Source organism: Sus scrofa, chromosome 2 (assembly GCF_054392235.1).
Source record: "Sus scrofa isolate SSC_HxYL_T2T_F1_AM1 chromosome 2, Sscrofa_HxYL_maternal_Yorkshire_Landrace_v2.0, whole genome shotgun sequence".
Classification (NCBI taxonomy): Eukaryota; Metazoa; Chordata; class Mammalia; order Artiodactyla; family Suidae; genus Sus; species Sus scrofa.
The window spans coordinates 100,131,951-100,153,453 of record NC_139384.1 but is presented as its reverse complement, the minus strand read 5'-3'; the positions used below and the strand labels follow the sequence as shown (position 1 = coordinate 100,153,453).

The 21,503-nt window shown below is 38.1% G+C and overlaps 1 protein-coding gene across 15 annotated transcripts in view; it reads right to left on the bottom strand.

Moving 5' to 3' along the window:
* RASGRF2 (Ras protein specific guanine nucleotide releasing factor 2) overlaps positions 1-21,503 on the bottom strand; it is a 266,150-nt gene that overhangs the window by 121,773 nt on the left and 122,874 nt on the right. For 14 of the 15 annotated variants that reach the window (XR_014838159.1, XR_014838160.1, XR_014838158.1 and 11 more), the window contains 4 exons: positions 20,708-20,826; positions 13,411-13,571; positions 12,387-12,453; positions 11,725-11,861 (listed from right to left, as the gene is read on the bottom strand). Coding sequence is in view for 11 of the 15 variants with exons in the window: in XM_021084503.2 (XP_020940162.2) it covers positions 11,725-11,861; positions 12,387-12,453; positions 13,411-13,571; positions 20,708-20,826 (484 nt within the window). In the remaining 4 variants the exon portion in view is untranslated. Of the gene's footprint in view, positions 1-11,724; positions 11,862-12,386; positions 12,454-13,410; positions 13,572-20,367; positions 20,518-20,707; positions 20,827-21,503 lie in introns of all 15 variants that reach the window. The other variant, XM_085013942.1, reaches the window with a different exon arrangement.

Genomic DNA, 21,503 nt, shown 5'->3' with positions numbered 1-21,503 from the left:
CGTTTAGACAGACCAATGGAACAGAATAGAGAACCCAGAAATAAACCCTGACACCTATGGTCAATTAATCTTTGACAAGGGAGGCAAGAACATCAAATGGGAAAAAGAAAGTCTATTCAGAAAGCATTGCTGGGAAACCTGGACAGCTGCATGCAATGCAATGAAATTAGAACACAACCTCACACCATGCACAAAAATTAACACAAAATGGCTGAAAGACTTAAATATAAGACAAGATACCATCAAACTCCTAGAAGAGAACATAGGCAAAACACTCTCTGACATCAACCTCATGAATATTTTCTCAGGGCAGTCTCCCAAGGCAACAGAAATAAGAGCAAATATAAACCAATGGGGCCTAATCAAACTGAAAAGCTTTTGCACAGCAAAGGAAACCAAAAAGAAAACAAAAAGACAACTTTCAGAATGGGAGAAAATAGTTTCAAATAATGCAACAGACAAGGGCTTAATCTCTAGAATATATAAGCAACTTATACAACCCAACAGCAAAAAAACCAATCAACCAATTGAAAAATGGGCAAAAGACCTGAATAGACATTTCTCCAAGGAGGATATACAGATGGCCAGCAAACACATGAAAAAATGCTCAACATCGTTGATTTTAAGAGATATGCAAATCAAAACTACCATGAAATACCACCTCACACCAGCCAGAATGGCCATCATTAATAAATCCACAAATAACAAGTGCTGGAGGGGTTGTGGAGAAAAGGGAACCCTCCTGCACTGTTGGTGGGAATGTAAACTGGTACAGCCACTATGGAGAACAGTTTGGAGATAACTCAGAAATCTATACATAGAACTCCCATATGACCCCACAATCCCACTCTTGGGCATCTATCCGGACAAAACTCTACTTAAAAGAGACACATGCACCCGCATGTTCATTGCAGCACTATTCACAATAGCCAGGACATGGAAACAACCCAAATGTCCATCAACAGATGATTGGATTCAGAAGATGTGGTATATATACACAATGGAATACTACTCAGCCATAAAAAGAACGACGTAATGCCATTTATAGCAACATGGGTGGAACTAGAGTCTCTCATACTGAGCGAAATAAGTCAGAAAGAGAAAGACAAATGCCATATGATTTCACTTACAACTGGAATCTAATATATAGCACAAATGAACCTTTCCACTGAAAAGAAAATCATGGACATGGAGAATAGACATGTGGCCACCCGGGGGGAGAGGGAGGTAGTGGGAGGGATCAGGAGCTTGGTGTTATCAGATACAACTTGGAATGGATTTACAAGGAGATCCTGCTGAATAGCATTGAGAACTATGTCTAGATACTTATATTGTAACAGAACGAAGAGTGGAAAAAAAATGTATACATGTAAGTGTATCTTGGCCCCCACGCTGTACAGCGGAAAAATAAATTAATTAATTTTTTAAAATGGTGGCTTCCTTGGATGGAATGCACCACCTCTCTCACAAGGAAGCTCTGTACCTGCTTCTCAGTAGGCTTTTTGGCCAATAAATTCCCCAATTTTACCAGTTTCTCTAGCAGTTTCTATTGGCAACATGTTGCTTAGGTGAGGATATATATAATTTCTCCAATTTCTGGCATACATCCAGCCCTGTTCATCTTCTATTTTCCTTCTAAGAGGACAACTCAGGAATTTGCTAATTTTCTAATTTTTCCTAAAGGGCTCATTTCCTCTGCCTTCTTTATTTATATCCATGCCTTATCAATTTAAAATTTCCCTTTGCAATTACTTTGGGTTGGAGAAGGATTTATTTTGAATTACATATATTTCCTTTAAACAAAGCAGAAAATGAAAAAAAAAGATTGAAACAATTTTTGAAATCATAAATTACTTTTAGTTATTAGGATACCGTGTAGTACTTTACGACTGCAATTAAGTGGTGTGAAGAAGCTCATTGCCAAGTGATTTCACATAGCCCTGAACCCAGGGTGTATTCCTAAACCCCAGTGTCTAACAAAAGAGTGAATATGCCATATAAGAAACTTTGGATCAATGACATTCCCTGACTATTCATTCTACTTAGCATATCAGCTATTTTCACACCTGCTTTTCCCTAAAAAATTTGTTTCCTTAGGTCTTACACCATTATTTCAATGACCAAGTACAGAGGATCTCAACTCGTGGGAAGAAAGTGGAATATTTTCAAGTTCCCCTTCAATTCATTTCCATAAGCATCTGGAATTTGGAGTTTTCTTTTTATATGACTAATTATGGTTATCCAGCTATAAATTAGATGATATGTGCTTACATGTGAGTTTATAGAATATCTTATTCACACAAGTGGATTATAAAAATACCTATGGTAAGAAAAAGTCAAGATAAGTACAAAAATCAGAGAGGAGTTGGATAAAGAATGGAAAATAATAAGATGAAGCCTGGGATCAAACCACCACACATACATTATATTGAGAAGTCCCAAACACTTGCTATACAGGGTCCTCAAAATTAGCTGAGCTATGGAGCAGCCAACTTAAAGGGGGCCAGAAAGTCAGCTACAAAATCCATGTTATCTTAACCTGCATCCAGAGGAAAATCATCTCTTGGGTTCTCATAAAGAAAGCATTGAATAATGTCATGAACAGCATGACATACACATATCCTCAGCAAAGCAACATGTTGCCAATAGAAACTGCTAGAGAAACTGGTAAAAAACAGTAATTACAGGTTTTACCAAATCATTTCTTATCAACTTCCTCAACACTGGTTGAAGGCTATAATTCCAAATTAACCACTTTGTGGTGGGCCCCAAAGAATAGGATCCTGCCATAGCTGGTCTGGTTCCAAGCACAGATTTCATACACTTCAGAAAAGCATGTGTATGGGCTGCTCATTTTTTTTTTTTTTTTTTTTTAGCCACACCCATGTGGAAGTTCTTAGGCCGGGAATCAAATGTGTACCACAGCAGTACCCTGAGCTACAGCAGTCGCAAAGCTGCATCTTTAATCTGCCGAACCACCAGGGAACTCCTGGGCTGCTCTTGTATAGGCCAAAGACATGCTGCCTCTCCTATTCTAGTATGTGTCAGTTTTGAGCCACAGAAGTTGAACATGGTATTCTTCCAAAAGTCTTGAAACTGCAATATCCTAAATTAGTATCCAGTTGTAAAAAATCAGTGTTTCTACAAGTGAGCCAAGCTACTCACTGGTGAGGTATCCTCTTGAACCTGAAAACAGCCACAGGACCTCTAAGGGAGAGCTCTCAGGCAGGGCCAGATGCAAAAAGATACCATCAACTCCACTGCTAAGTGCGAACACACATTGGAGAACGAAGAGATGAGGCTGGCTGGTGTGTGCGTTTATGATGGAGTCAGCTGTAGTCAGCAGTCTCGAATCTGGGTTTTGTCCAGAGGCAGATGGGAAGTCACTACAGGTTTCTAAGTGGCCTGTTTATGTTAAAAGATCTACAGCTGGCTTCATGGAGATAATTCACTGAAAAGAGGGAGGAATGAATGAAGAGACCATCAGAATGAGATTCTGAGTCATAAATGAAATGATTCATGCCTCCTCAGAGACAGACGCTGGGAATGAAAAGGAAGAGATGGAGATAAATATTTTGAAGAAAAAATATAAATCAAGTTACTGAAGAAAACCAAGAGAAAAAAGCAGGGTTAAAAAAAAAATTCAAAGATGACTATCACTAATAGGCAGTTTTTAATTAGAAAATGCAGTAGCTACTGTAGAAAGTCGACAGAAGACTGCAAACCAGCTAAAACTGGAAAAAAATAAAAATAATTACATAAAAGAAGAAAAAAAGAAAATGCAATGGAAAATGCAAATATATTTAAAAGTAGTAAAGCATGAACAAATGTCTTTTGAATGACACAGATCCTAACCCAAACTAATCTACCTTTTGGATTCTCAAAGGCACCAAGAAGATGCACTGATTATATGGCATTAGGGATTTGATTAAATGAGGGTCTCAGGTCTGTGTTTATTAAGTACTTACTACGTGACAAATACTGGGCTAAATGCTGGGAGATGAGGACAGGGAGCAGAGAAAGAATACACGAAAAAGCTTCAAAGATGAATAAGGCAAGCCACTGTAAATTCACTTTCCTAATTCCAGTGGGAACTGGATTAGCATTCTCCCTATTCTTATGAAACTATGAGTATGGGGTTTGGGGAGCATGGGGAAAAAAGCTGTATGAGGACAGATGGTGCACAGAGACAGGAAGAGGAAGGAGGGGATAAGAGAAGCTTCATCCCATGACCTTTCTAGCTATTCCTTAGACTTTTCACTCTCAATGTTTCTGAGCAGAATGAGGATGCCACCTGGGTCACCAGCACAGGAAGTGGGAGGGCAGAGACGCTGTGTGGTGAGACTTGTGGGACATGAACAGCGTTCCTTCAGTTTCATTTAACATTCTAAGCAATAGCATAGTTACACAGACAACAGCTTTAGGATGACTTGGGACATGGGTTCCATGTTTAGATTGTTTTCATTTTTTAAAGTCTTATTGAAATATGGTTGATTTATAATGTTGTGATAATTTCTGCTATACAACAAAGTGATTCAGTTAGACATACAGATTTTCTATTTGGTTCACTGACAGATCAGCCTGGTCCTTTTTACACAGTGATCTATTCTTTTCTTTCCTTCCTCTTCCTTCCCTCCCATCTTCTGTTCCTTCCTTTCATAGCTTTGTTTTTGCAATAATTTATTTTATTGAAGTATAGTTGATTTAAAATGTTGTGTTAATTTCTACTGTACAGCAAGGTGACTTTGTTATACATATATGTATATTCTTTTCCATAGCTTTATTATACTTTAAACACACTTTCGTATAGTCTTTTCTAAGTTATCACTCTATTATCTCAAGTTCCAGCAGTGCTGATTAAACTGCTCACTGGGTCCTTCAACTCTTGCTTGGGACAGATCATTTAGTCACAAGATGTGTAATTTTTGATTTTGAGCACATTGTCATAAGCCCTGCATTGCTGAAGTGCTGCTAATGCACTGACTTCAGGTTTGCCTCTACCAAGCATTCTTGAGAGAGCAACAGTCCAAAAATTGTTTTTGCATTAATTTCTCAGTTTGGAATTTTTGCACCATGTGAATAACCTAAATCTGAATTTCAAATCCATAGGCCAGAAACACATTTGTTTTTTTTCTAAAGGAGAGTTTTAAAAATACAGAACTCAAGACAAAGACAAACTTCCTTATGTCGCTCCTGGCCTAATTAGTTTTTTTGAGTTCTTATTTCATAGAGGGGACAGCCTTTCAATGCTCAGGCTTTAAACAGGGATCTCAATTCCTTTAAGAGGCCCCAAGGTTACCTCTCACCCCTTTTGTTAATATCTCTTGGGCATGGGACCAACAACCAATATAAAATCATTCCCAAGTTCCTCAGTCTTCAGTTTACATGCTGTCTGCCCTGACTTCAAGTTCCCTTGTTATTTCTGCCAGCTAGAGATTTCCCTTTATATCTGTAAGTATCACCAATGTATTCAATTTCTTTATTATACTGGTTTTATGTATTAAAGACCTCTGGTTTTATAACTAAAGGGGATCTAAATTGGAGCAGCCTTCACCATGTCAGGATTAGAACTTGAGATAAATGTTTTAGATCCAAAAGAGAAGATTTATGTGACCACTTCTGAACATCTCATTATCCAATGTCAGATCTCATTCATAAATCTTTCTGATTCACTGTGTTAAGCATGAAAATTATTTTCAATGGGAAGAAAAAGAAATTTTCATGTACCATCAAGTTCCAGGAGAAGAAAATATATATGAAATCTGAATCTTATATCAAAATACCAAGAAATAAAAGTCATATTTATCTGTACAAAACAGTCTTTGAAAACTGACACACAATGTTTAACCTATCTTTGGGATAAATATACGTATATATATATATTTTAAAATTATTTATATATATATAATACATGTGTTAAATGTATAAAACATATTATGGTATATTTATGATAGAAGAGTGGTTTTGAAATGAACATCTTCTTTTTTAGAGGCTCCAAAGACAAGCTGCTGTAACGACACAGGCATGAACAAATAGGACTCCTGCAGGCTCAGAGTCCACCAATTCTACTTCAATCAAAGTATTCTGCTTTTATTTCACTTCCATTTGGCATTTTCAGTAATGCTGCACTGAAGAAAGTGTTCTCATCCAGAAAAAAAAAGTTAAACTACAACAGAATTTGTATTTAGGAATGTGTGTATGAATATATTAGAAGCCATGGTATATATTCATGATCATATAAGCATGTATCTTGGTTGTGTTGGGGAGAAGAGATTGAGCCCTGGGAAAATAAATACAGTTCACTCATTTTAAGAAGAAAGGCATGCAAATAACCAGGGTGTCATATACCTTTAAGGACCCACTGAATTTATGCAAATTACTGTCAATCTTAATTGGATAACAGAAGCAGATTCCTAGATCATAGCTATTCTAGTTCAGTTTGTGATAACTATGACTAGGGTGGGGCCTGATAATATGTAAATTCACAAAAGCCCAGGTAATTTGATGCTAGGTCCTTGAAGAAGGGTTAAGAATGGCCTGTTCCTATAAAATTGGATTGTGATGATCATTGTACAACTATAAATGTAGTAAGTTCATTGAGTAATAAAAATAAATTAATTAATAAAAAAGAATGGTTTGTTCAAGCAGGAGTATTTTTGGTGAGTCTTGCTTAAGGCAATATCTGATCAAAAGTCAGTGGTAAAATAGACTGGATTAGGAAGATGTGGTATATATACACAATGGGATACTACTCAGCCATAAAAAAGAACGAAATAATGCCATTTACAGCAACATGGACAGAACTAGAGACTCTGATCCTGAATGAAGTCAGAAAGAGAAAGACAAATACCATATGATATCACTTATATCTGGAATCTAACATAAGGCACAAATGAATCTTTCCACAGAAAAGAAAATCAAGGACTTGCAGAATAGGCTTGCGGTTGCCAAGGGGATGGGGCGGGAGTGGGTTGCTTGGGGAGCTTGGGGTTAATAGATATAAACTATTGCCTTTAGAATGGATTAGCAATGAGATCCTGCTGTGTAGCACTGGCAACTATGTCTAGTCACTTATGATAGAGCATGATAATGTGCAAAAACAGAATGTGTGCACTGGGTCCCCATGCTGTACAATAGAAAAAAACTGTATTGAGGAAATAACTATTAAAAAAATAACAACAATTAAAAAAAAGTCAGTGGTCTACTGTGTCACCATATTTTTGAGCTTCTTGACACTTCAAAGTAGTGGGAAGAAAAGTAAATTCAATTTTTCTCTTTTAATTCACCTTGTTATATTAAAGTAAAAAATTCCCTGTTGATTGCAGAGAGGCTATTTTAAGGGAAGAAGCATGACCATGTGCTACAAATTTGTCTATACAAGGTCTATATTTTGACACATCTGCCCAAACCAAGAGGCTCAGAGGTGAATTTTAATTCTGCATTTTAGTTAATACCCATAATTATAGAAAAATCTGTTTAATACACCATTATGTATGACAGTAAGATATGCACAAACGACTGCACTATACTGAAATGAATGGTCAAATCTTCGGCCTCAGATTTTTCCCTATAAATAGATGAAAAGGGAAGAATTATTGGTCAAGACCATTAACCACTTGCACATTTTGTTGGAGGCACCAACAGTTAATTATGACCTTGCTGGTGGAGCTAAAAGTATAATTAATCATTCAAGCAATTGTTACTTCTAAAAATTATAGCTTCAAAAAGAGAGATCTGACAAAGTAAAAAGTCTTAATTTTTGTATAGCTCTTTATGGGAAACTAGGATTATGTCAATATTCAGGAACCACTTCATTATCTCAAATAAGACCTACATGTGATTAGTATAACATGGTACAACAGTTTAGCAAGGTGGCATCAAGCCAGAAAAAAAATAAAATTTTTCAAAACAAAGAGTGACAAAAATGAAAGGAGAAAATAATGGAGACCACATTCATAATTTGGATTGGAAAAAAATGTATTTCCCTAGTCTATAAGGATAGCTAGCTCCAACGAATAGATGTCCATCTGGTATAAATAGATAAGAAACAGAAATACTGGAAAATTTTAATCTCACTGTTAATTATAGACATGTAAATTAAAACCACTAGAAAGCCATACCACTTTTCCTTAAATCAGAAAATGTGATAAATGCGACAAAACTCAACATTCTCAGGACTTGAAAAAAAGCTGCACAGACACCTTGCTGATGGTATCGTGAAATGAGGAGTTTCATGTTTCTTGGCACATTTGGGCAGTCTGTTGAGTCATGAATCATGAAATCATGAGAGTGATCATGCCCTCTGTACCAGCCTTACCTGCTGTGGGCAAGATATACCAACAAGGGACCTTAAAAGGGGGAGAAACTCCTGCACAAAGATGTTTAGCATCACATCACATTAAAGCTGAAACCTGGAAACTGCCCATATGCTTAATTATTCAGAAAGAGCTAGAAAAGTGTTAACATGGTAAAACGTGTGTGTGTGTGTGTGTGTGTGTGTGTGTGTATACACACATATACACAGTGTGTGTGTGTGTGTGTATATACACAGTAATATATATATTATTATCAGAAGACACCCAATATGAAGACTTAATAGGAACATAGAAAAATGTAAAAAGCAAAACAATGCATATATACACTGAGAGCCAAACTGTTTAATTATTTCTGTATGACAGGACTGTGATGGTTTTAGAGATGGAAACATCTGATTTTCAGAGCAGAGTTTCTCTAATTTAACTGTGCAAAAGTGATCTGTAGAGGTTCTTAAACCTGGGGGGAGGGCGGTTATCTGGAACGTGGGTTCAGGAATCTGTATTTTTAAAAAACCCTCAAGTAATTCTATACAGTTGTCTGTGAAAAGTACTCTGATGCATATTTATTTAATGATCTGGGATAATTTTAGTTCCTTTTTGTGTCCATATTTTTACATACACATGATAAAATATTAAAAAAATACATTTTCAAGCATTCCATAAGTTCATTTTATTAATAATGAATATATCCAAAGGCACACTTGGAAGAATGACAAATTCCATCAATGTATGTATAGTACATAATTTCCCTCATAAAATGAAAATGCTTTAAGCAGAGAACAAAGCCCTGTTGAGATGCAGGCTGCTTGGGCAGTAGGCTGGCCTCAATCAACAGTGTGGCACTCTGCTTCCACCACCCACCATTCAAACCTCAGAAAGATATTGTTGTTTTCTCTGTTGTTTCCTTCTCCAATTCAATTGCACTTACAATCTACTACAATTGAACATCTTAGCCCTAGCAACTTGGAGAAACAGAAAGAATCTGTACATTCAACTCAAGATGTAATCTAAGTATCACAGATTGTAGAGAACAGACTTCTGGTTGCCAAGAGGGAGTGGAGGTGGGATGGGCAGGGAGTTTAGGGGTAGTAGGTGCAAACTATTAGACTTAGAATGGATGGACAACAAGATCCTACTGCAGAGCAGAGGGAACTACATCCAAACTCCTGGGGTAAGCCATAATAAAAAGGGATGTTTAAAAAAAAAAAAAGAATGTACATACGTGTATAGATCGCTTTGCTGTACAGCAAAAGTTAACACTGTTAATTGTTAAGATTAACTGCAATCAACATTATAAATCAACTATGCTATAAATAAATATGAAAAAAGTGAGACAGATGTAGTCTAAGTAAAAAGACTCATTTGATGCTTCTGAGTGGCAAAATATTGGATCCTTCCTTTAAAGGACTGGGCATAGAGTCATTCATGCAACCCAGGGGTCTTAGCAACGGCTCACTGGGTACCCTAAGGAAGATCGCTTGGAGCCTGAAATTGACACAACACCGTAAATCAACTCTAATAAAAATAAAATTTAAATATTTTTTTAAAAAAACTTTTATCAACTCTGCATCTTAGGAGCCCCAGTTTACATTGTAAGGTAGAAACTATAAGCAGCTGGAAAAACAGCTTTGCCTACACTCCTATTCTGCCCACGCCTCCTATTTATCTTGGCCTCACAACACCTACAAAATTTGGTTGCATTAAGTTGTCTTCCCTACTAGCCTGCCCATCTCCTTGCCATGTCCCTAGTAACCACACAATATCTGGCAACACATGGTGATTGTTCAATTAACACTCATAGAATCAATGGCTGATTCAGTTTCATAAGGTAAAAGATGCATTACAGAGACCTAATTAAAGTATTAATTCATACAGCATGGAGCTAATGAAAGTATGAATAAATTACCACAAGGATGTAATTATGCAAATATATAACATCTCATATTTTCATTCCCTTTTTAACCAGAAAAGAAGCACCTTCACTTCAACTATTTATTCACCATCGAAACAGCCCGGGAGGGCTGGGGGTGGGTGGGGGGAGAAAGAAAATTCCTGGTAGAGCATATTTAGAGTGCTAATAAAAGACCTGGATTGGGTTTAAGTCCTGACTCTGAATGAAGTTATGTAACTTCAGACAAATGCTTAGCCCTTCAACCTCAAGTTACTCACCTGTGAGATGGGACTATGATTTCTGCTTTCCTTCAGCATAGTATTGCAAGAGTCGAATGAAATTAAGTCTGTAAAATTTCTTTGACATATAATTTTTTTTGTCTTTTTGTTTTTTTAGGGCCGCACCCACAGCATATGGAGGTCCCCAGGCTAGGGGGGTCGAATCGAAGCTACAGCTGCCTGCCTATACCACAGCCACAGCAACACAGGATCTGCGCCACATCTGCAACCTACACCACAGCTCATGGCAACGCCGGATCCTTAACCCACTGAGCGAGGCCAGGGATTGAATCCACGCCCTCATGGATGCTAGTCAGGTTTGTTAACCACTGGACCACGACAGGAACTCCAACATATAAAAATAATTACTTTTGCATTCATTTTCCCCTAAGTTTTCAGTCACTCAGAAAAAAATTAATTATCTAAGAGCTATGATACAGCTCATATTTATACCCAAGTCTTATATATAAATTATTATGAGTTCTTCAGAAAAAGAAGGCAATGAAATCTATAGTGTATGTCTTTCCTGTTTGCCCCAACCTTCCTTGAGTTAACAACTTTGGATTACTAAGCTTTCTTTTAATATTTTCCTTACACGGCTTCCCTTTTCGTACCTCAGTTGGTTAATGGAGCCAAAATTAATATGGAAATCGGATTGAGGAATCCCCAAGTTCAATCATCCCTAGTTTTGATATTTTTTCAAATCCTGAATAAATGCAGCAATTCCCTCACTGGGCATGGCTAATCAATGAAAGGTAAGCAAATCAGTTCCTAATTTTTTCTGTGTAAAATACAGAAGCTCATTTTCAGACTTTGTGTTACAGACAGTATCACTTCTTCGATCTGACTCCTTAATTTGTGATTTCTCACCAGAGTCCTTATTAGTTGTTTTTGTACCCCTCACCATTTTCCTACCTCAGTATCAAGTAAGCAGGAAACAAAAAAATCAAATGGGGTCATTGGGCAATTTATTACCAACAGGGCAATTTTAACACTGTTCAGCACAAGTGATTACTTTGACAGCTTGCACCAAAATGCCAGAAACAAAACACAATGACTACATTTCAGGTAAACTTTAAGCAAACACAAATGATCCAATCCATTTACAGAGCAGTGATCACAGCAACAAGATATAATTTTTTTAATAAAAATAAACTGACTCTAAAACTCCTTCCCCAAAGTTTAGGTTGTGAAATTTAAAACAACAAAAACCAATCTGTGGCAAAAGCCACCTGCTTACCTGACTTATGTCACTTGTCCAGGCAGCTTTCTCTTGGCGGGAAGGTGCTAACAAGACTACAGTGAAAGGAGCAGCGTCAGGAGGCTCCACCACTATTTTAAAATCCAGGTGTCCAAACACTTGCCCGGAACCTTTGGCTTCAACACACGTAAACCAGAGAGTTAGATGTGAATGCAAAAATATGAGTGATGTCTGCTTACATGTAGTTCTAGTAATACAATCAATGTGTCTCTAAGTCCAGAATCTCATTTCAGCAATATGGTGCTTTTCAGGCATAAGGATGGCTTGGTTAAGCTCATAGCAGATGAAGAAGCTGGCATCAATAGGTTACTCAGAGCTAGCATCCTACTCTCCTCATTTCATGGGTTTTTTTTTTAATTTTTACATAAGTTCCTGAATTCCAACACTACTTCAATTTCTTCCTTCTCAGCCACAGAAAAGTCACTATCAAGAGACAAATTCAGCAAAACATGAATTCCCATCAATGGTTTAACACAGATCATAGGTTAAATGGTTTGACAGAATTTCTCATATATAAATGAACTCAGGACATTTACCCTTAGCTCCTGCCTCCTTAAGCAGCTCTTCTCAGCTGTGAATGAATTAAAAACCATAGGACTTTTTAATTCTAATATAATTCAAAGTGATAGAATGTGACTTACAGTCATCATCGCTTGCATCAGGCTCCTCGATCAATGTACAATCTATGAGAGAGAGAACGCCACCTGTCTGGAAACAAACCAAGTTTTCATTAAGAGGCTAAGAATCCTGCACAAGTTGGGAAGGTCTGATTTGTTAAACTTACATTCCAATTGCCACAGAAGAAAACAGCAATTTTGCATCATGAAATAATTTTTCACTGAGTCCAAATTAAACTTAGATGTATAAAAGTAATTGAACTCACTGAACATCCTTATTCTTCGACCTCATCCGACTCCCACTGCCAATATTGATGAAACTTAGCAAGTCAGTCTATGGGAGATTATAGGGCACCTTAGGGACTCTATAGAGTAAATACAGCTCACTCAGCAAAGGGCAGAACTCTCCAACAAGAAGTGGCTGAAGCAGTAGAAAGCTGTGGCCATGATGTTGGATAATATTTTCAGGCACTAACAGAAGGTACAGACAGGCAAACTTTCTCTGTAAAAGGCCAGCTAATGAATCTTTTAGGTTTTGCAAGTCATATGATCTCTATTGCAACTGCTCAAATCTGCCATCTTAAAAAACCATGAAAACAGCCAGGGATGATATACAAGGAAATGAGGGTGTCTGCGTTCCAACAAAACTTTATTATTAAAAAGAGGTAGCAAGCCATGGGTCATAGTTTGCTCATTCCTGGTACTAAGCAAGATAAAATAGCATTTAGCAAATATTATAAAATCAGTACACTGTAGTACCTTGACAAGATTTTTGTAGCCCAGTGGGCATCAACGAGTAATTTTGTCCAGGTTATGATTTTAATTTCTCTTCTTTATGGCAATGCACACTTCAATTTCTATTACTTTGTATCCAGTTGACAACAAAGTAAATGTCAAGGCTGGTAACTGTACATGACCTCACGATGCAACCGTTGCAACCGTGACAATCTGTTTTATGACAGCAGGCAAGGGAAAGACACAACTAAATTAACCTTGAAGCCTCTTAAGTGCATGGAATATAAATGGAATAGTCATGTAAAACCAGTACCTTGAGCAGATGCAGCTTTCCTCCTGAACTTCTTGTACAAATTAAAAAGTGTTTTGTAAATAGGAAGCATTGTCTTTCTCCTTCCTTTTTCAAAGACAATGAACCCAGGCGAACTTTACTAAGTTTCCCCCTCTCAACGGAAGGTACTTGAATAAGAGAACCTGGTGATCACAAAAGTGAAGAACACACAGTTATTAAAATTCTGTCAAGTGAGAGCCATTCCTGATACAACACTAGGGCCTGTTTCCCAAAATACCAAGGATTTATTTGATGCACCATTGGAACAAGTAAATCCCCTGTACTCTGAGCAGAAGAAACAATGTTACATTTTAAGAGTCACGCAAATTCCTATTATTTTTGTAAAAACACTTTAGACCTGATTGTTTATCTATAAGCGGGAAAATAAGTTTAAAAAGAAAGCCAAACTAAATTCAAAGAACAAGGCACTTCTGCCATCTGTCCTTGGTAATCTGATCTCCATCCATTTATTTACATAAGAATAAGGTACATATTGTATAATCACATATAGTAACAAAATAACATAATAAAAAGAAAATTGAATTTCTTCTTCCTAAAGCACTGAAGGTTGATAAACAGCATTAATACAGTACACTTCGTTTTTAAAAAACAAAATGTCCAAACTCTACTTAAAAGAGACACATGCACCTGCATGTTCACTGCAGCACTATTCACAATAGCCAGGACATGGAAACAACCCAAATGTCCATCAACTGATGATTGGATTCGGAAGATGTGGTATATATACACAATGGAATACTACTCAGCCATAAAAAAGAATGACGTAATGCCATTTGCAGCAACATGGATGGAACTAGAGAATCTCATACTGAGTGAAATGAGCCAGAAAGACAAAGACAAACACCATATGATATCACTTATAACTGGAATCTAATATCCAGCACAAATGAACATCTCCACAGAAAAGAAAATCATAGACTTGGAGAAAAGACTTGTGGCTGCCTGATGGGAGGGGGAGGGAGTGGGAGGGATCAGGAGCTTGGGCTTATCAGACACAACTTAGAATAGATTTACAAGGAGATCCTGCTGAGTAGCATTGAGAACTTTGTCTAGATACTCATGTTGCAACAGAACAAAGGGTGGGGAAAAAAATGTAAGTGTAATGTATACATGTAAGGATAACTTGATCCCCTTGCTGTACAGTGGGAAAATAAAAAAAAAAAAAAACAGAATTTCCAATGCAAGTATATTATGAAAATACACAAATTAAACAATTTAACACAACTTAGTTAAGAACTATTTTTAAAGGGCAGCTATTTCAGGTTACATATAAATTATAAAAGTTCTAAATGGAATCTAAATGGAAAGGAAACCACATAAATTCTATACCCAGAACACTCCTATGAGTAAAACTGTCTTCTATTCAAGGTGAGAAGCTATGCATAGCCTTTATACGGTTTCACCCTAATAATGGCTCCAAAATAAAATTCCAATCTAAGTTAGTATCATACCTTTAGTACTAACAGAATTCCCACCATAGCACAGCAGAAACGAATCTGACTAGGACCCATGAAGTTGCGGGTTCAATCCCTGGCCTCACTCAGTGGGTTAAGGATCCAGCGTTGCTGTGAGCTGTGGTATAGGTCACAGATATGGCTCAGATCTGGCATTGCTGTGACTGTGGTGAAGGCTGGCGGCTGCAGTTCCAATTTGATCCCTAGCCTGGGGACCTCCATATGCCATGAGTGTGGCCCTAAAAAGACAAGACGAAAAAAAAAAAAAAAAAACACCTTTAGTACTAAGAAAGACGTTTGCAAATACCTTGTCTCTGACTTCTGAAATGCAGAGCCAGTAATATTTCTACTATTGGTTTAATCTAATACCTACCCCAAATGCATCTTTACAAAGGCTCATATCAGCCTCCTAAAAACTAGTAAATGAGTATGTACTGCTTATATATTAATGGAGGTCATCACTAAGAGATGAGACAGTAGGCAATCTTATTTTCCTCTTCATACATTTTTCTGGGTCTCCTGATTGATTTGTTTTGTTTTTATAGCCACATGTGTGGCATGTGGAAGTTTCCAGGCTAGGAGTCGAATTGTAGCCATAGCTTCAGCTTATGCCACAACCACAGCAACACCAGATCTGAGCTGCATCCGCAGCTACCTACACCACAGCTGTGGCAACGTTGGATCCTTAGCCACTGCGTGAGGACAGGGATGGAACCAGCATCCTCACAGGGACAAAATTGGGTCCTTAACCTGCTGAGCCAAAATGGAAACTCCCCTGATTGCTTTTTTTTTTTTTTTTTTTTTTTTTTTTGTCTTTTTGCCATTTCTTGGGCTGCTCCCTCAGCACATGGAGGCTCCCAGGCTAGGGGTCCAATCGGAGCCACAGACACCGGCCTACACCAGAGCCACAGCAACGCGCGACCCAAGCCGCGTCTGCAGCCCACACCACGGCTCACGGCAACGCCGGGTCCTTAACCCACTGGGCAAGGCCAGGGATCGAACCCGCAACCCCATGGTTCTTAGTCGGATTCGTCAACCACTGCGCCATGATGGGAACTCCTCCTGATTGCTTTTTTTAATGAGCACAGATTATTTCTATAAGAGGAGAAAAAAAAATTCTCTGAAGCTCTTTATATATGTAAAATAGTAAAGCTATGATTGTGGGTCACGAAATGTTTACATTAACATATGAATATTCGAAACAGCATCTACTTTTACAGAGATCTAAAGATGGACATGCAGTGGGTAAAGAACCCAAGTTTTCAGGCCCTGATTCCATCTGTTCAGGTGAGTGTTTAGCTAAGGCTGCTCTTGGGTCCTAAAGAATAACACGGAGGCAGTTCTGAGGGAGGGAGGGTGTGGGACTGGGGAAAAGGGTGGGAGAAGGCTTGGTTCCAATGAATAGAATGGGAGAGGAGGCGGAGAAGTAGGTGGGAGCAAGGTGGCAGAGAGCACAGGCAGCCAGTAACGAAATACGAAGAATACAGGAGAGATGAAAAAGCAGAAGGCAGAATGCTTAGAGGAGTAGATGAGCAAGTCATAGCAGAAGGATGGTACCCAAGAGACCTCTGGGTGGAATCCAAGGCAGAGATCTTTCAGAGGACCTGGGACATCCCCTCCTTTCACAGAAGGCGAAACGGAGGCCTGCCGATGAAGCTTCCCTCCTAGGGTCACCCCGAATTCGGTGGCTCGGCCAGGATGCAGTGGCCTCAGCAACCTAAATACTCAAAGTCGGAAAGGGAATGATGGAAAAAGCATGTTCTTGCTTTGCCATGAGTGGGCGTGAGTCACCCAGGCAGATGGGTTTGGGCAGAGCTGAAGACTGGGGCAGAGACAGGTGGACAAGAGGGTTTGGGAGTCACTTTCAGAAAGGAAATAACCGAGGCTATGAAAACTGGATAGTAATGTGTTCACAGGTAAATTCTTCTAGTATTTAATTATCTTTTTGTAAACCAGAAATTATAAAACACACTGTTAGCGCATGTAAGTCATCACTGTGAAGTTTAGCTTTGAGGTAAAAAACAAATGTTTCCTTGGCAACTATAAACTAGCAGGCTTAGTCAATAATTATTCATCTCATATTCAACTAGGAAACTATGTGCATTAGGTATATGCACAGAAATCTATACACCTGAATTAAAAGTGAACAATTTCAACACTGGTTTATAAAATAATCACATTGCAAAACATGTTAAGTGGATTTTTTTTCACATTTTATCTTATGTTTGACATGATGTTTCAACACAACCATGAGACTTGAATATTCCTTTCCAGTTAATACAAATTAGAGAAATTATAAGTCTTAAGTCAGTTAACTCCTCGGTATCAGAGCATTGCTACAATATGGTCCTTTGCATCACCATCATCATTCTATCTAATAATTGGGGTCAACTTACCAAAAAACAGTTATTCAATCACTAAATTCCCATAGCATGGCATTCAAGACTAGTTAATGTTCTATTTTTAATTTCACTCAGTAGTGAAAAAGAATGAAGAGCAATTACCAAGTTACTGGGATAGTCATTTGAGAAGGTAAAAGTATTTTTAGACCCCATGTTACGATTTCAAAGAACACTGGTACATTGAAAGTACATGATTTTGAGTCTGGGAATGATTAAAATACCAGAGAGGTTCATGTCTCATTCTCAATGCATTTAGCTCTAAATTCAGTCACCTTTATTTAATTTTCCTGATTCACATTTCCATAAGACAATGGTGACTATGTATGATAGGTTTTGCACAAAATGTCCATTTAGAGTGTCTTTATCTTCTAATAAATATTCATGTATGAAAATAGAAATCCATTCCAAAGTTTAGGTCTCAGTTTTTAAAGTTTATGTCATAATCTCACAGACACTATTCTAGGTGCTTTTGTGAGACTTAGCTCATTTAATCTTCAGAACAATCCTAAAAGATAGGTACTACTATTAACCCCAATTTAAAAGAGGTAACTGAGGCAAAGAGAGGTTAAATAAATTGCCCAATATCACCCAGCAAGGAAGTGGAGGAGACAGGACTGGGCCTCCATGACGCATCTATACTGTCTAGTTATCATTGCCTCGGACACTGAAACATTTGCTCAAGAAACTTAGAAATGATTTTGGAAAATCAATGACAACGTCAGACCACTATGACAGTCCTTCACATTACTCATCAATTGCCTAACAAATGTAATCAGTTTACAATAAAACCTGCTTTTTCAATCACTAAATTCCCACAGATTGACATTCAAGGTTGGCTGATACCCATATTCTGAGGAAGCCTTTCAGATGCCCTGGATGACTTATTTTCTCTTGTCCTCAGAAGGAAAATTTATTTGAGATTGAAACCATGCATATATCTTTGCACATGCATTTGTACACACACACACACACACACACACTGAAAAACAGACTTCATATCATCCCTAAAAGTAAACACAAACACAAGTACACAATTAAACTGTAGTCATTTCATAGAAAACAGAATCCCGCAAATTTTGAAAAAAAAACCATAAGAAGCCCACTGCAATGAGTTTTAAAGCCTATTAAAGGTACTTAGTAAAAGTAATAATAGGAGCAACCAAAGCAAATAATACAAACTTTCCAAATTGTCCATAATTGAATTACTTTCTACCTTCAGATTAAAGCTGATTTTTTAAAGCCACCTTTATTGAATAATTCCTTAACAGACTAACCAAACCAAACAATACAGAAAAATACTGCTGAAAGGCAAATCGTTATATTAACATCAATACAGCAATAACATCAGATATATTAATAGCTGAAAGAAGTGTCTCAAACATGTGGTACAGGACAAGCAGTAAATAACATCTGGACATGAATCAAAGGGAGAGATGGCTCATGACTGTTTTTCCTCCAGGTGCAATGAAAAAAAAATATAACTTCATTGTATTCAACCTTCCAGCATTTTTCATCATAGATTTTTTTCTTCAGAGTTAGATCAAAACTGTTTACGTTTGTAGAACTACATTAAATGTTTATGTGTTATAATACTTTTCAATCAAAAGTCCTTTCAGAACATTGAATACTAGTTATACGAACTTTTGTTTCCATTTTCACATATTATAAAGCTCAAGTCCTTTAGTAAGTATTTTTCAGTGAACGCCAAATACAAGAAAAATACAAAATAAGACAACTGACATTCAAAACTGCAATACAGCAAAGCAACTCAATTTAATTCATTGTCCATTTTTTCCAGGTATCTATAATGGAAGGCATTGTACTAGGCAAGAGAAAATTTATAAACACTGCCCTTTAGAGTTACAATTACTGGGGGAGACAAACATACATTCAGAGACCTATAAAAATACAAGAGGAAGAAATACATGCACCCGCAGCAAAGATGCTTGGGGACAAGGAGGAAAGTAATTCATTCTACCTGGAAGGAAGCAGGGAGGGGAAGATGAGGAGGAAATTTTAAAAGGCTCTTTAGAGGTGTCCAACCTGAGCCTAGGAGGATAAGCATAGGCACGAGAGAGGCAGAGCATTCCTGGCCCCCAGGCTGGGGGCACAACCCATAAAAGCACAAAGGCAGACAAGCGCCAGGAAGGCAGGAAGCCAATAGGGAGACACAGTCTGTGTGGAGGAAGAAAGGGGTAATTACGAAGACTTGATGTGAACATCATAGTCCACTATTATTTAAAGCAAAATTAATACTTAAAGCCAAAAATGAGAATGGTATATCCTGAAATATACTTTCAAACTTTAAATAACATCTGTGTGATTTCTCTGCTTGCAAATAAATAATGTAAAATAGAACAGCATGTGTTAAGATTTTTAGGTGTTCTGTGCAACACTTAGCACATGCAGCACAAATAATGTCTTGTTTTATGAGGTAAAAAAGATATTTCAAGCAGCACGTTTTGGTAGGCACTAGAAATGCAGATATCTTCAAATAATACTGGCATGCTATAAACAAACCACATTAAAGGTTAACTCTAGTTGCATATGTATATGCCACTCCTCACCAAGTTCAAAATTATGAATGTGTGTAATATGCTGCTTCGAATCAATTCCATGAGGCATGCTCCCCTCCTCGAGAACACCTAAGCACTTAACAAGAACTGGGAGTGTGGTTTTAATTCCTGCACTTGGTAACGCAAGTCACGGAGAAATAAAATATCCACTGTTAGGCGTCCGCTTTTCTACAGTTTCCAGCACGAATATCTTCACTCTTCAAAAGCTTAATTTACTGGGGGATGCCCCAAAGCACACGTCTCAAACATGATACCTTCACCAACACCAAAGCATGGCAGGGCAGGTTAATAATCGAGACATTTCATCTAGCAACTGGAGTTACCAGTTGCATCAAGTCATATCATGTGGGGCTGATCCGGAAGTGCTGATGAAAAAGGGGAACAAGAGACAGCTGTTTTCACTTCGGACATTGTCCCCACTGCTATGTGAAAGGGCTTTGAGCAGTGCAAGTTTCTCTTGGGCCTTTGCCTGGATGTCGTCATCGCCTGGCACTGCTACTCCAATCGGCCAGACCAATCTGTCCTCCTTGGAGCTGTAGAGAATGTCGGGTCCACTGAGGAGGAGAGTCCAGTCAGAATGTAATTTACTGTCCCATTCGTGCTTTACTATTATTGTGTTGCTGTTTTTCATGGCCCCTGAAAAGAAACAGCACAAAGGTGGGCCTCAACCACAGCCTCGGTCAAGGCCATGGGGACGTCCTGCATGAACAGCATCAATCAAACAGCTAAATCAAGCCTGCTCCAAAATGCTTTCCTGGATCTGCCAGTGATAATGTAACAGGCGCAGAGATCATTCAGACGGTGGGTCCACGGAACAACGACTTACCTTGGCGGATGAAAGTTTGGCTGGTGTCCAGCAAGATATCACAGCCTTCCACAATCATTCTTTCTATGGCAAGGTTCTTCCTTATGTTTTCAGTGTCGCTCACTTCATCGTGCATTACCCTGTGAGACACAACAAAGGATCATGGTAAGAGATTTTCTATTGCCCCAGCAGGTAAGCAAAGGAGCTCCGTCTGAGAAGCTAGGTTTCGAACTTGTAGGCTGTGAACTTGTGGGTTTTGAACTTGTAGGGGCTGTTTAGCATAAGTCACGCTAGACAGCCAGGCTTCATTAAGTTATCACTCAAACAAAGCAATTTACAGCATGATTCTAAAGGATAAATGGGTGGGAAGTTCCCTGGAGGTCCAGTGGTTAGGACTCGGTGCTTTCACCGCTGTGGCCTGCCCCCCGTTCAAACCCTGTTCTGGGAACCTAGATCCCACATCAAGCTACTGCATACTACAGCCAAAAAATTAATTAACTAAATAATTAAATGAGTTATGCTTTTTTAAAAAAAATTAAAATTAAAATATAAATAGGAGTTCCCATCGTGGCGCAGTGGTTAACGAATCCGACTAGGAACCATGAGGTTGCAGGTTCGGTCCCTGCCCTTGCTCAATGGGTTAACGATCCGGCGTTGCCATGAGCTGTGGTGTAGGTTGCAGATGCGGCTCAGATCCCGAGTTACTGTGGCTGTGGCATAGGCCAGTGGCTGCAACTCCAATTAGACCCCTAGCTGAGGGAGCGGCCCAAGAAATAGCAAAAAGACTAAATAAATAAATAAATAAAATATAAATAAA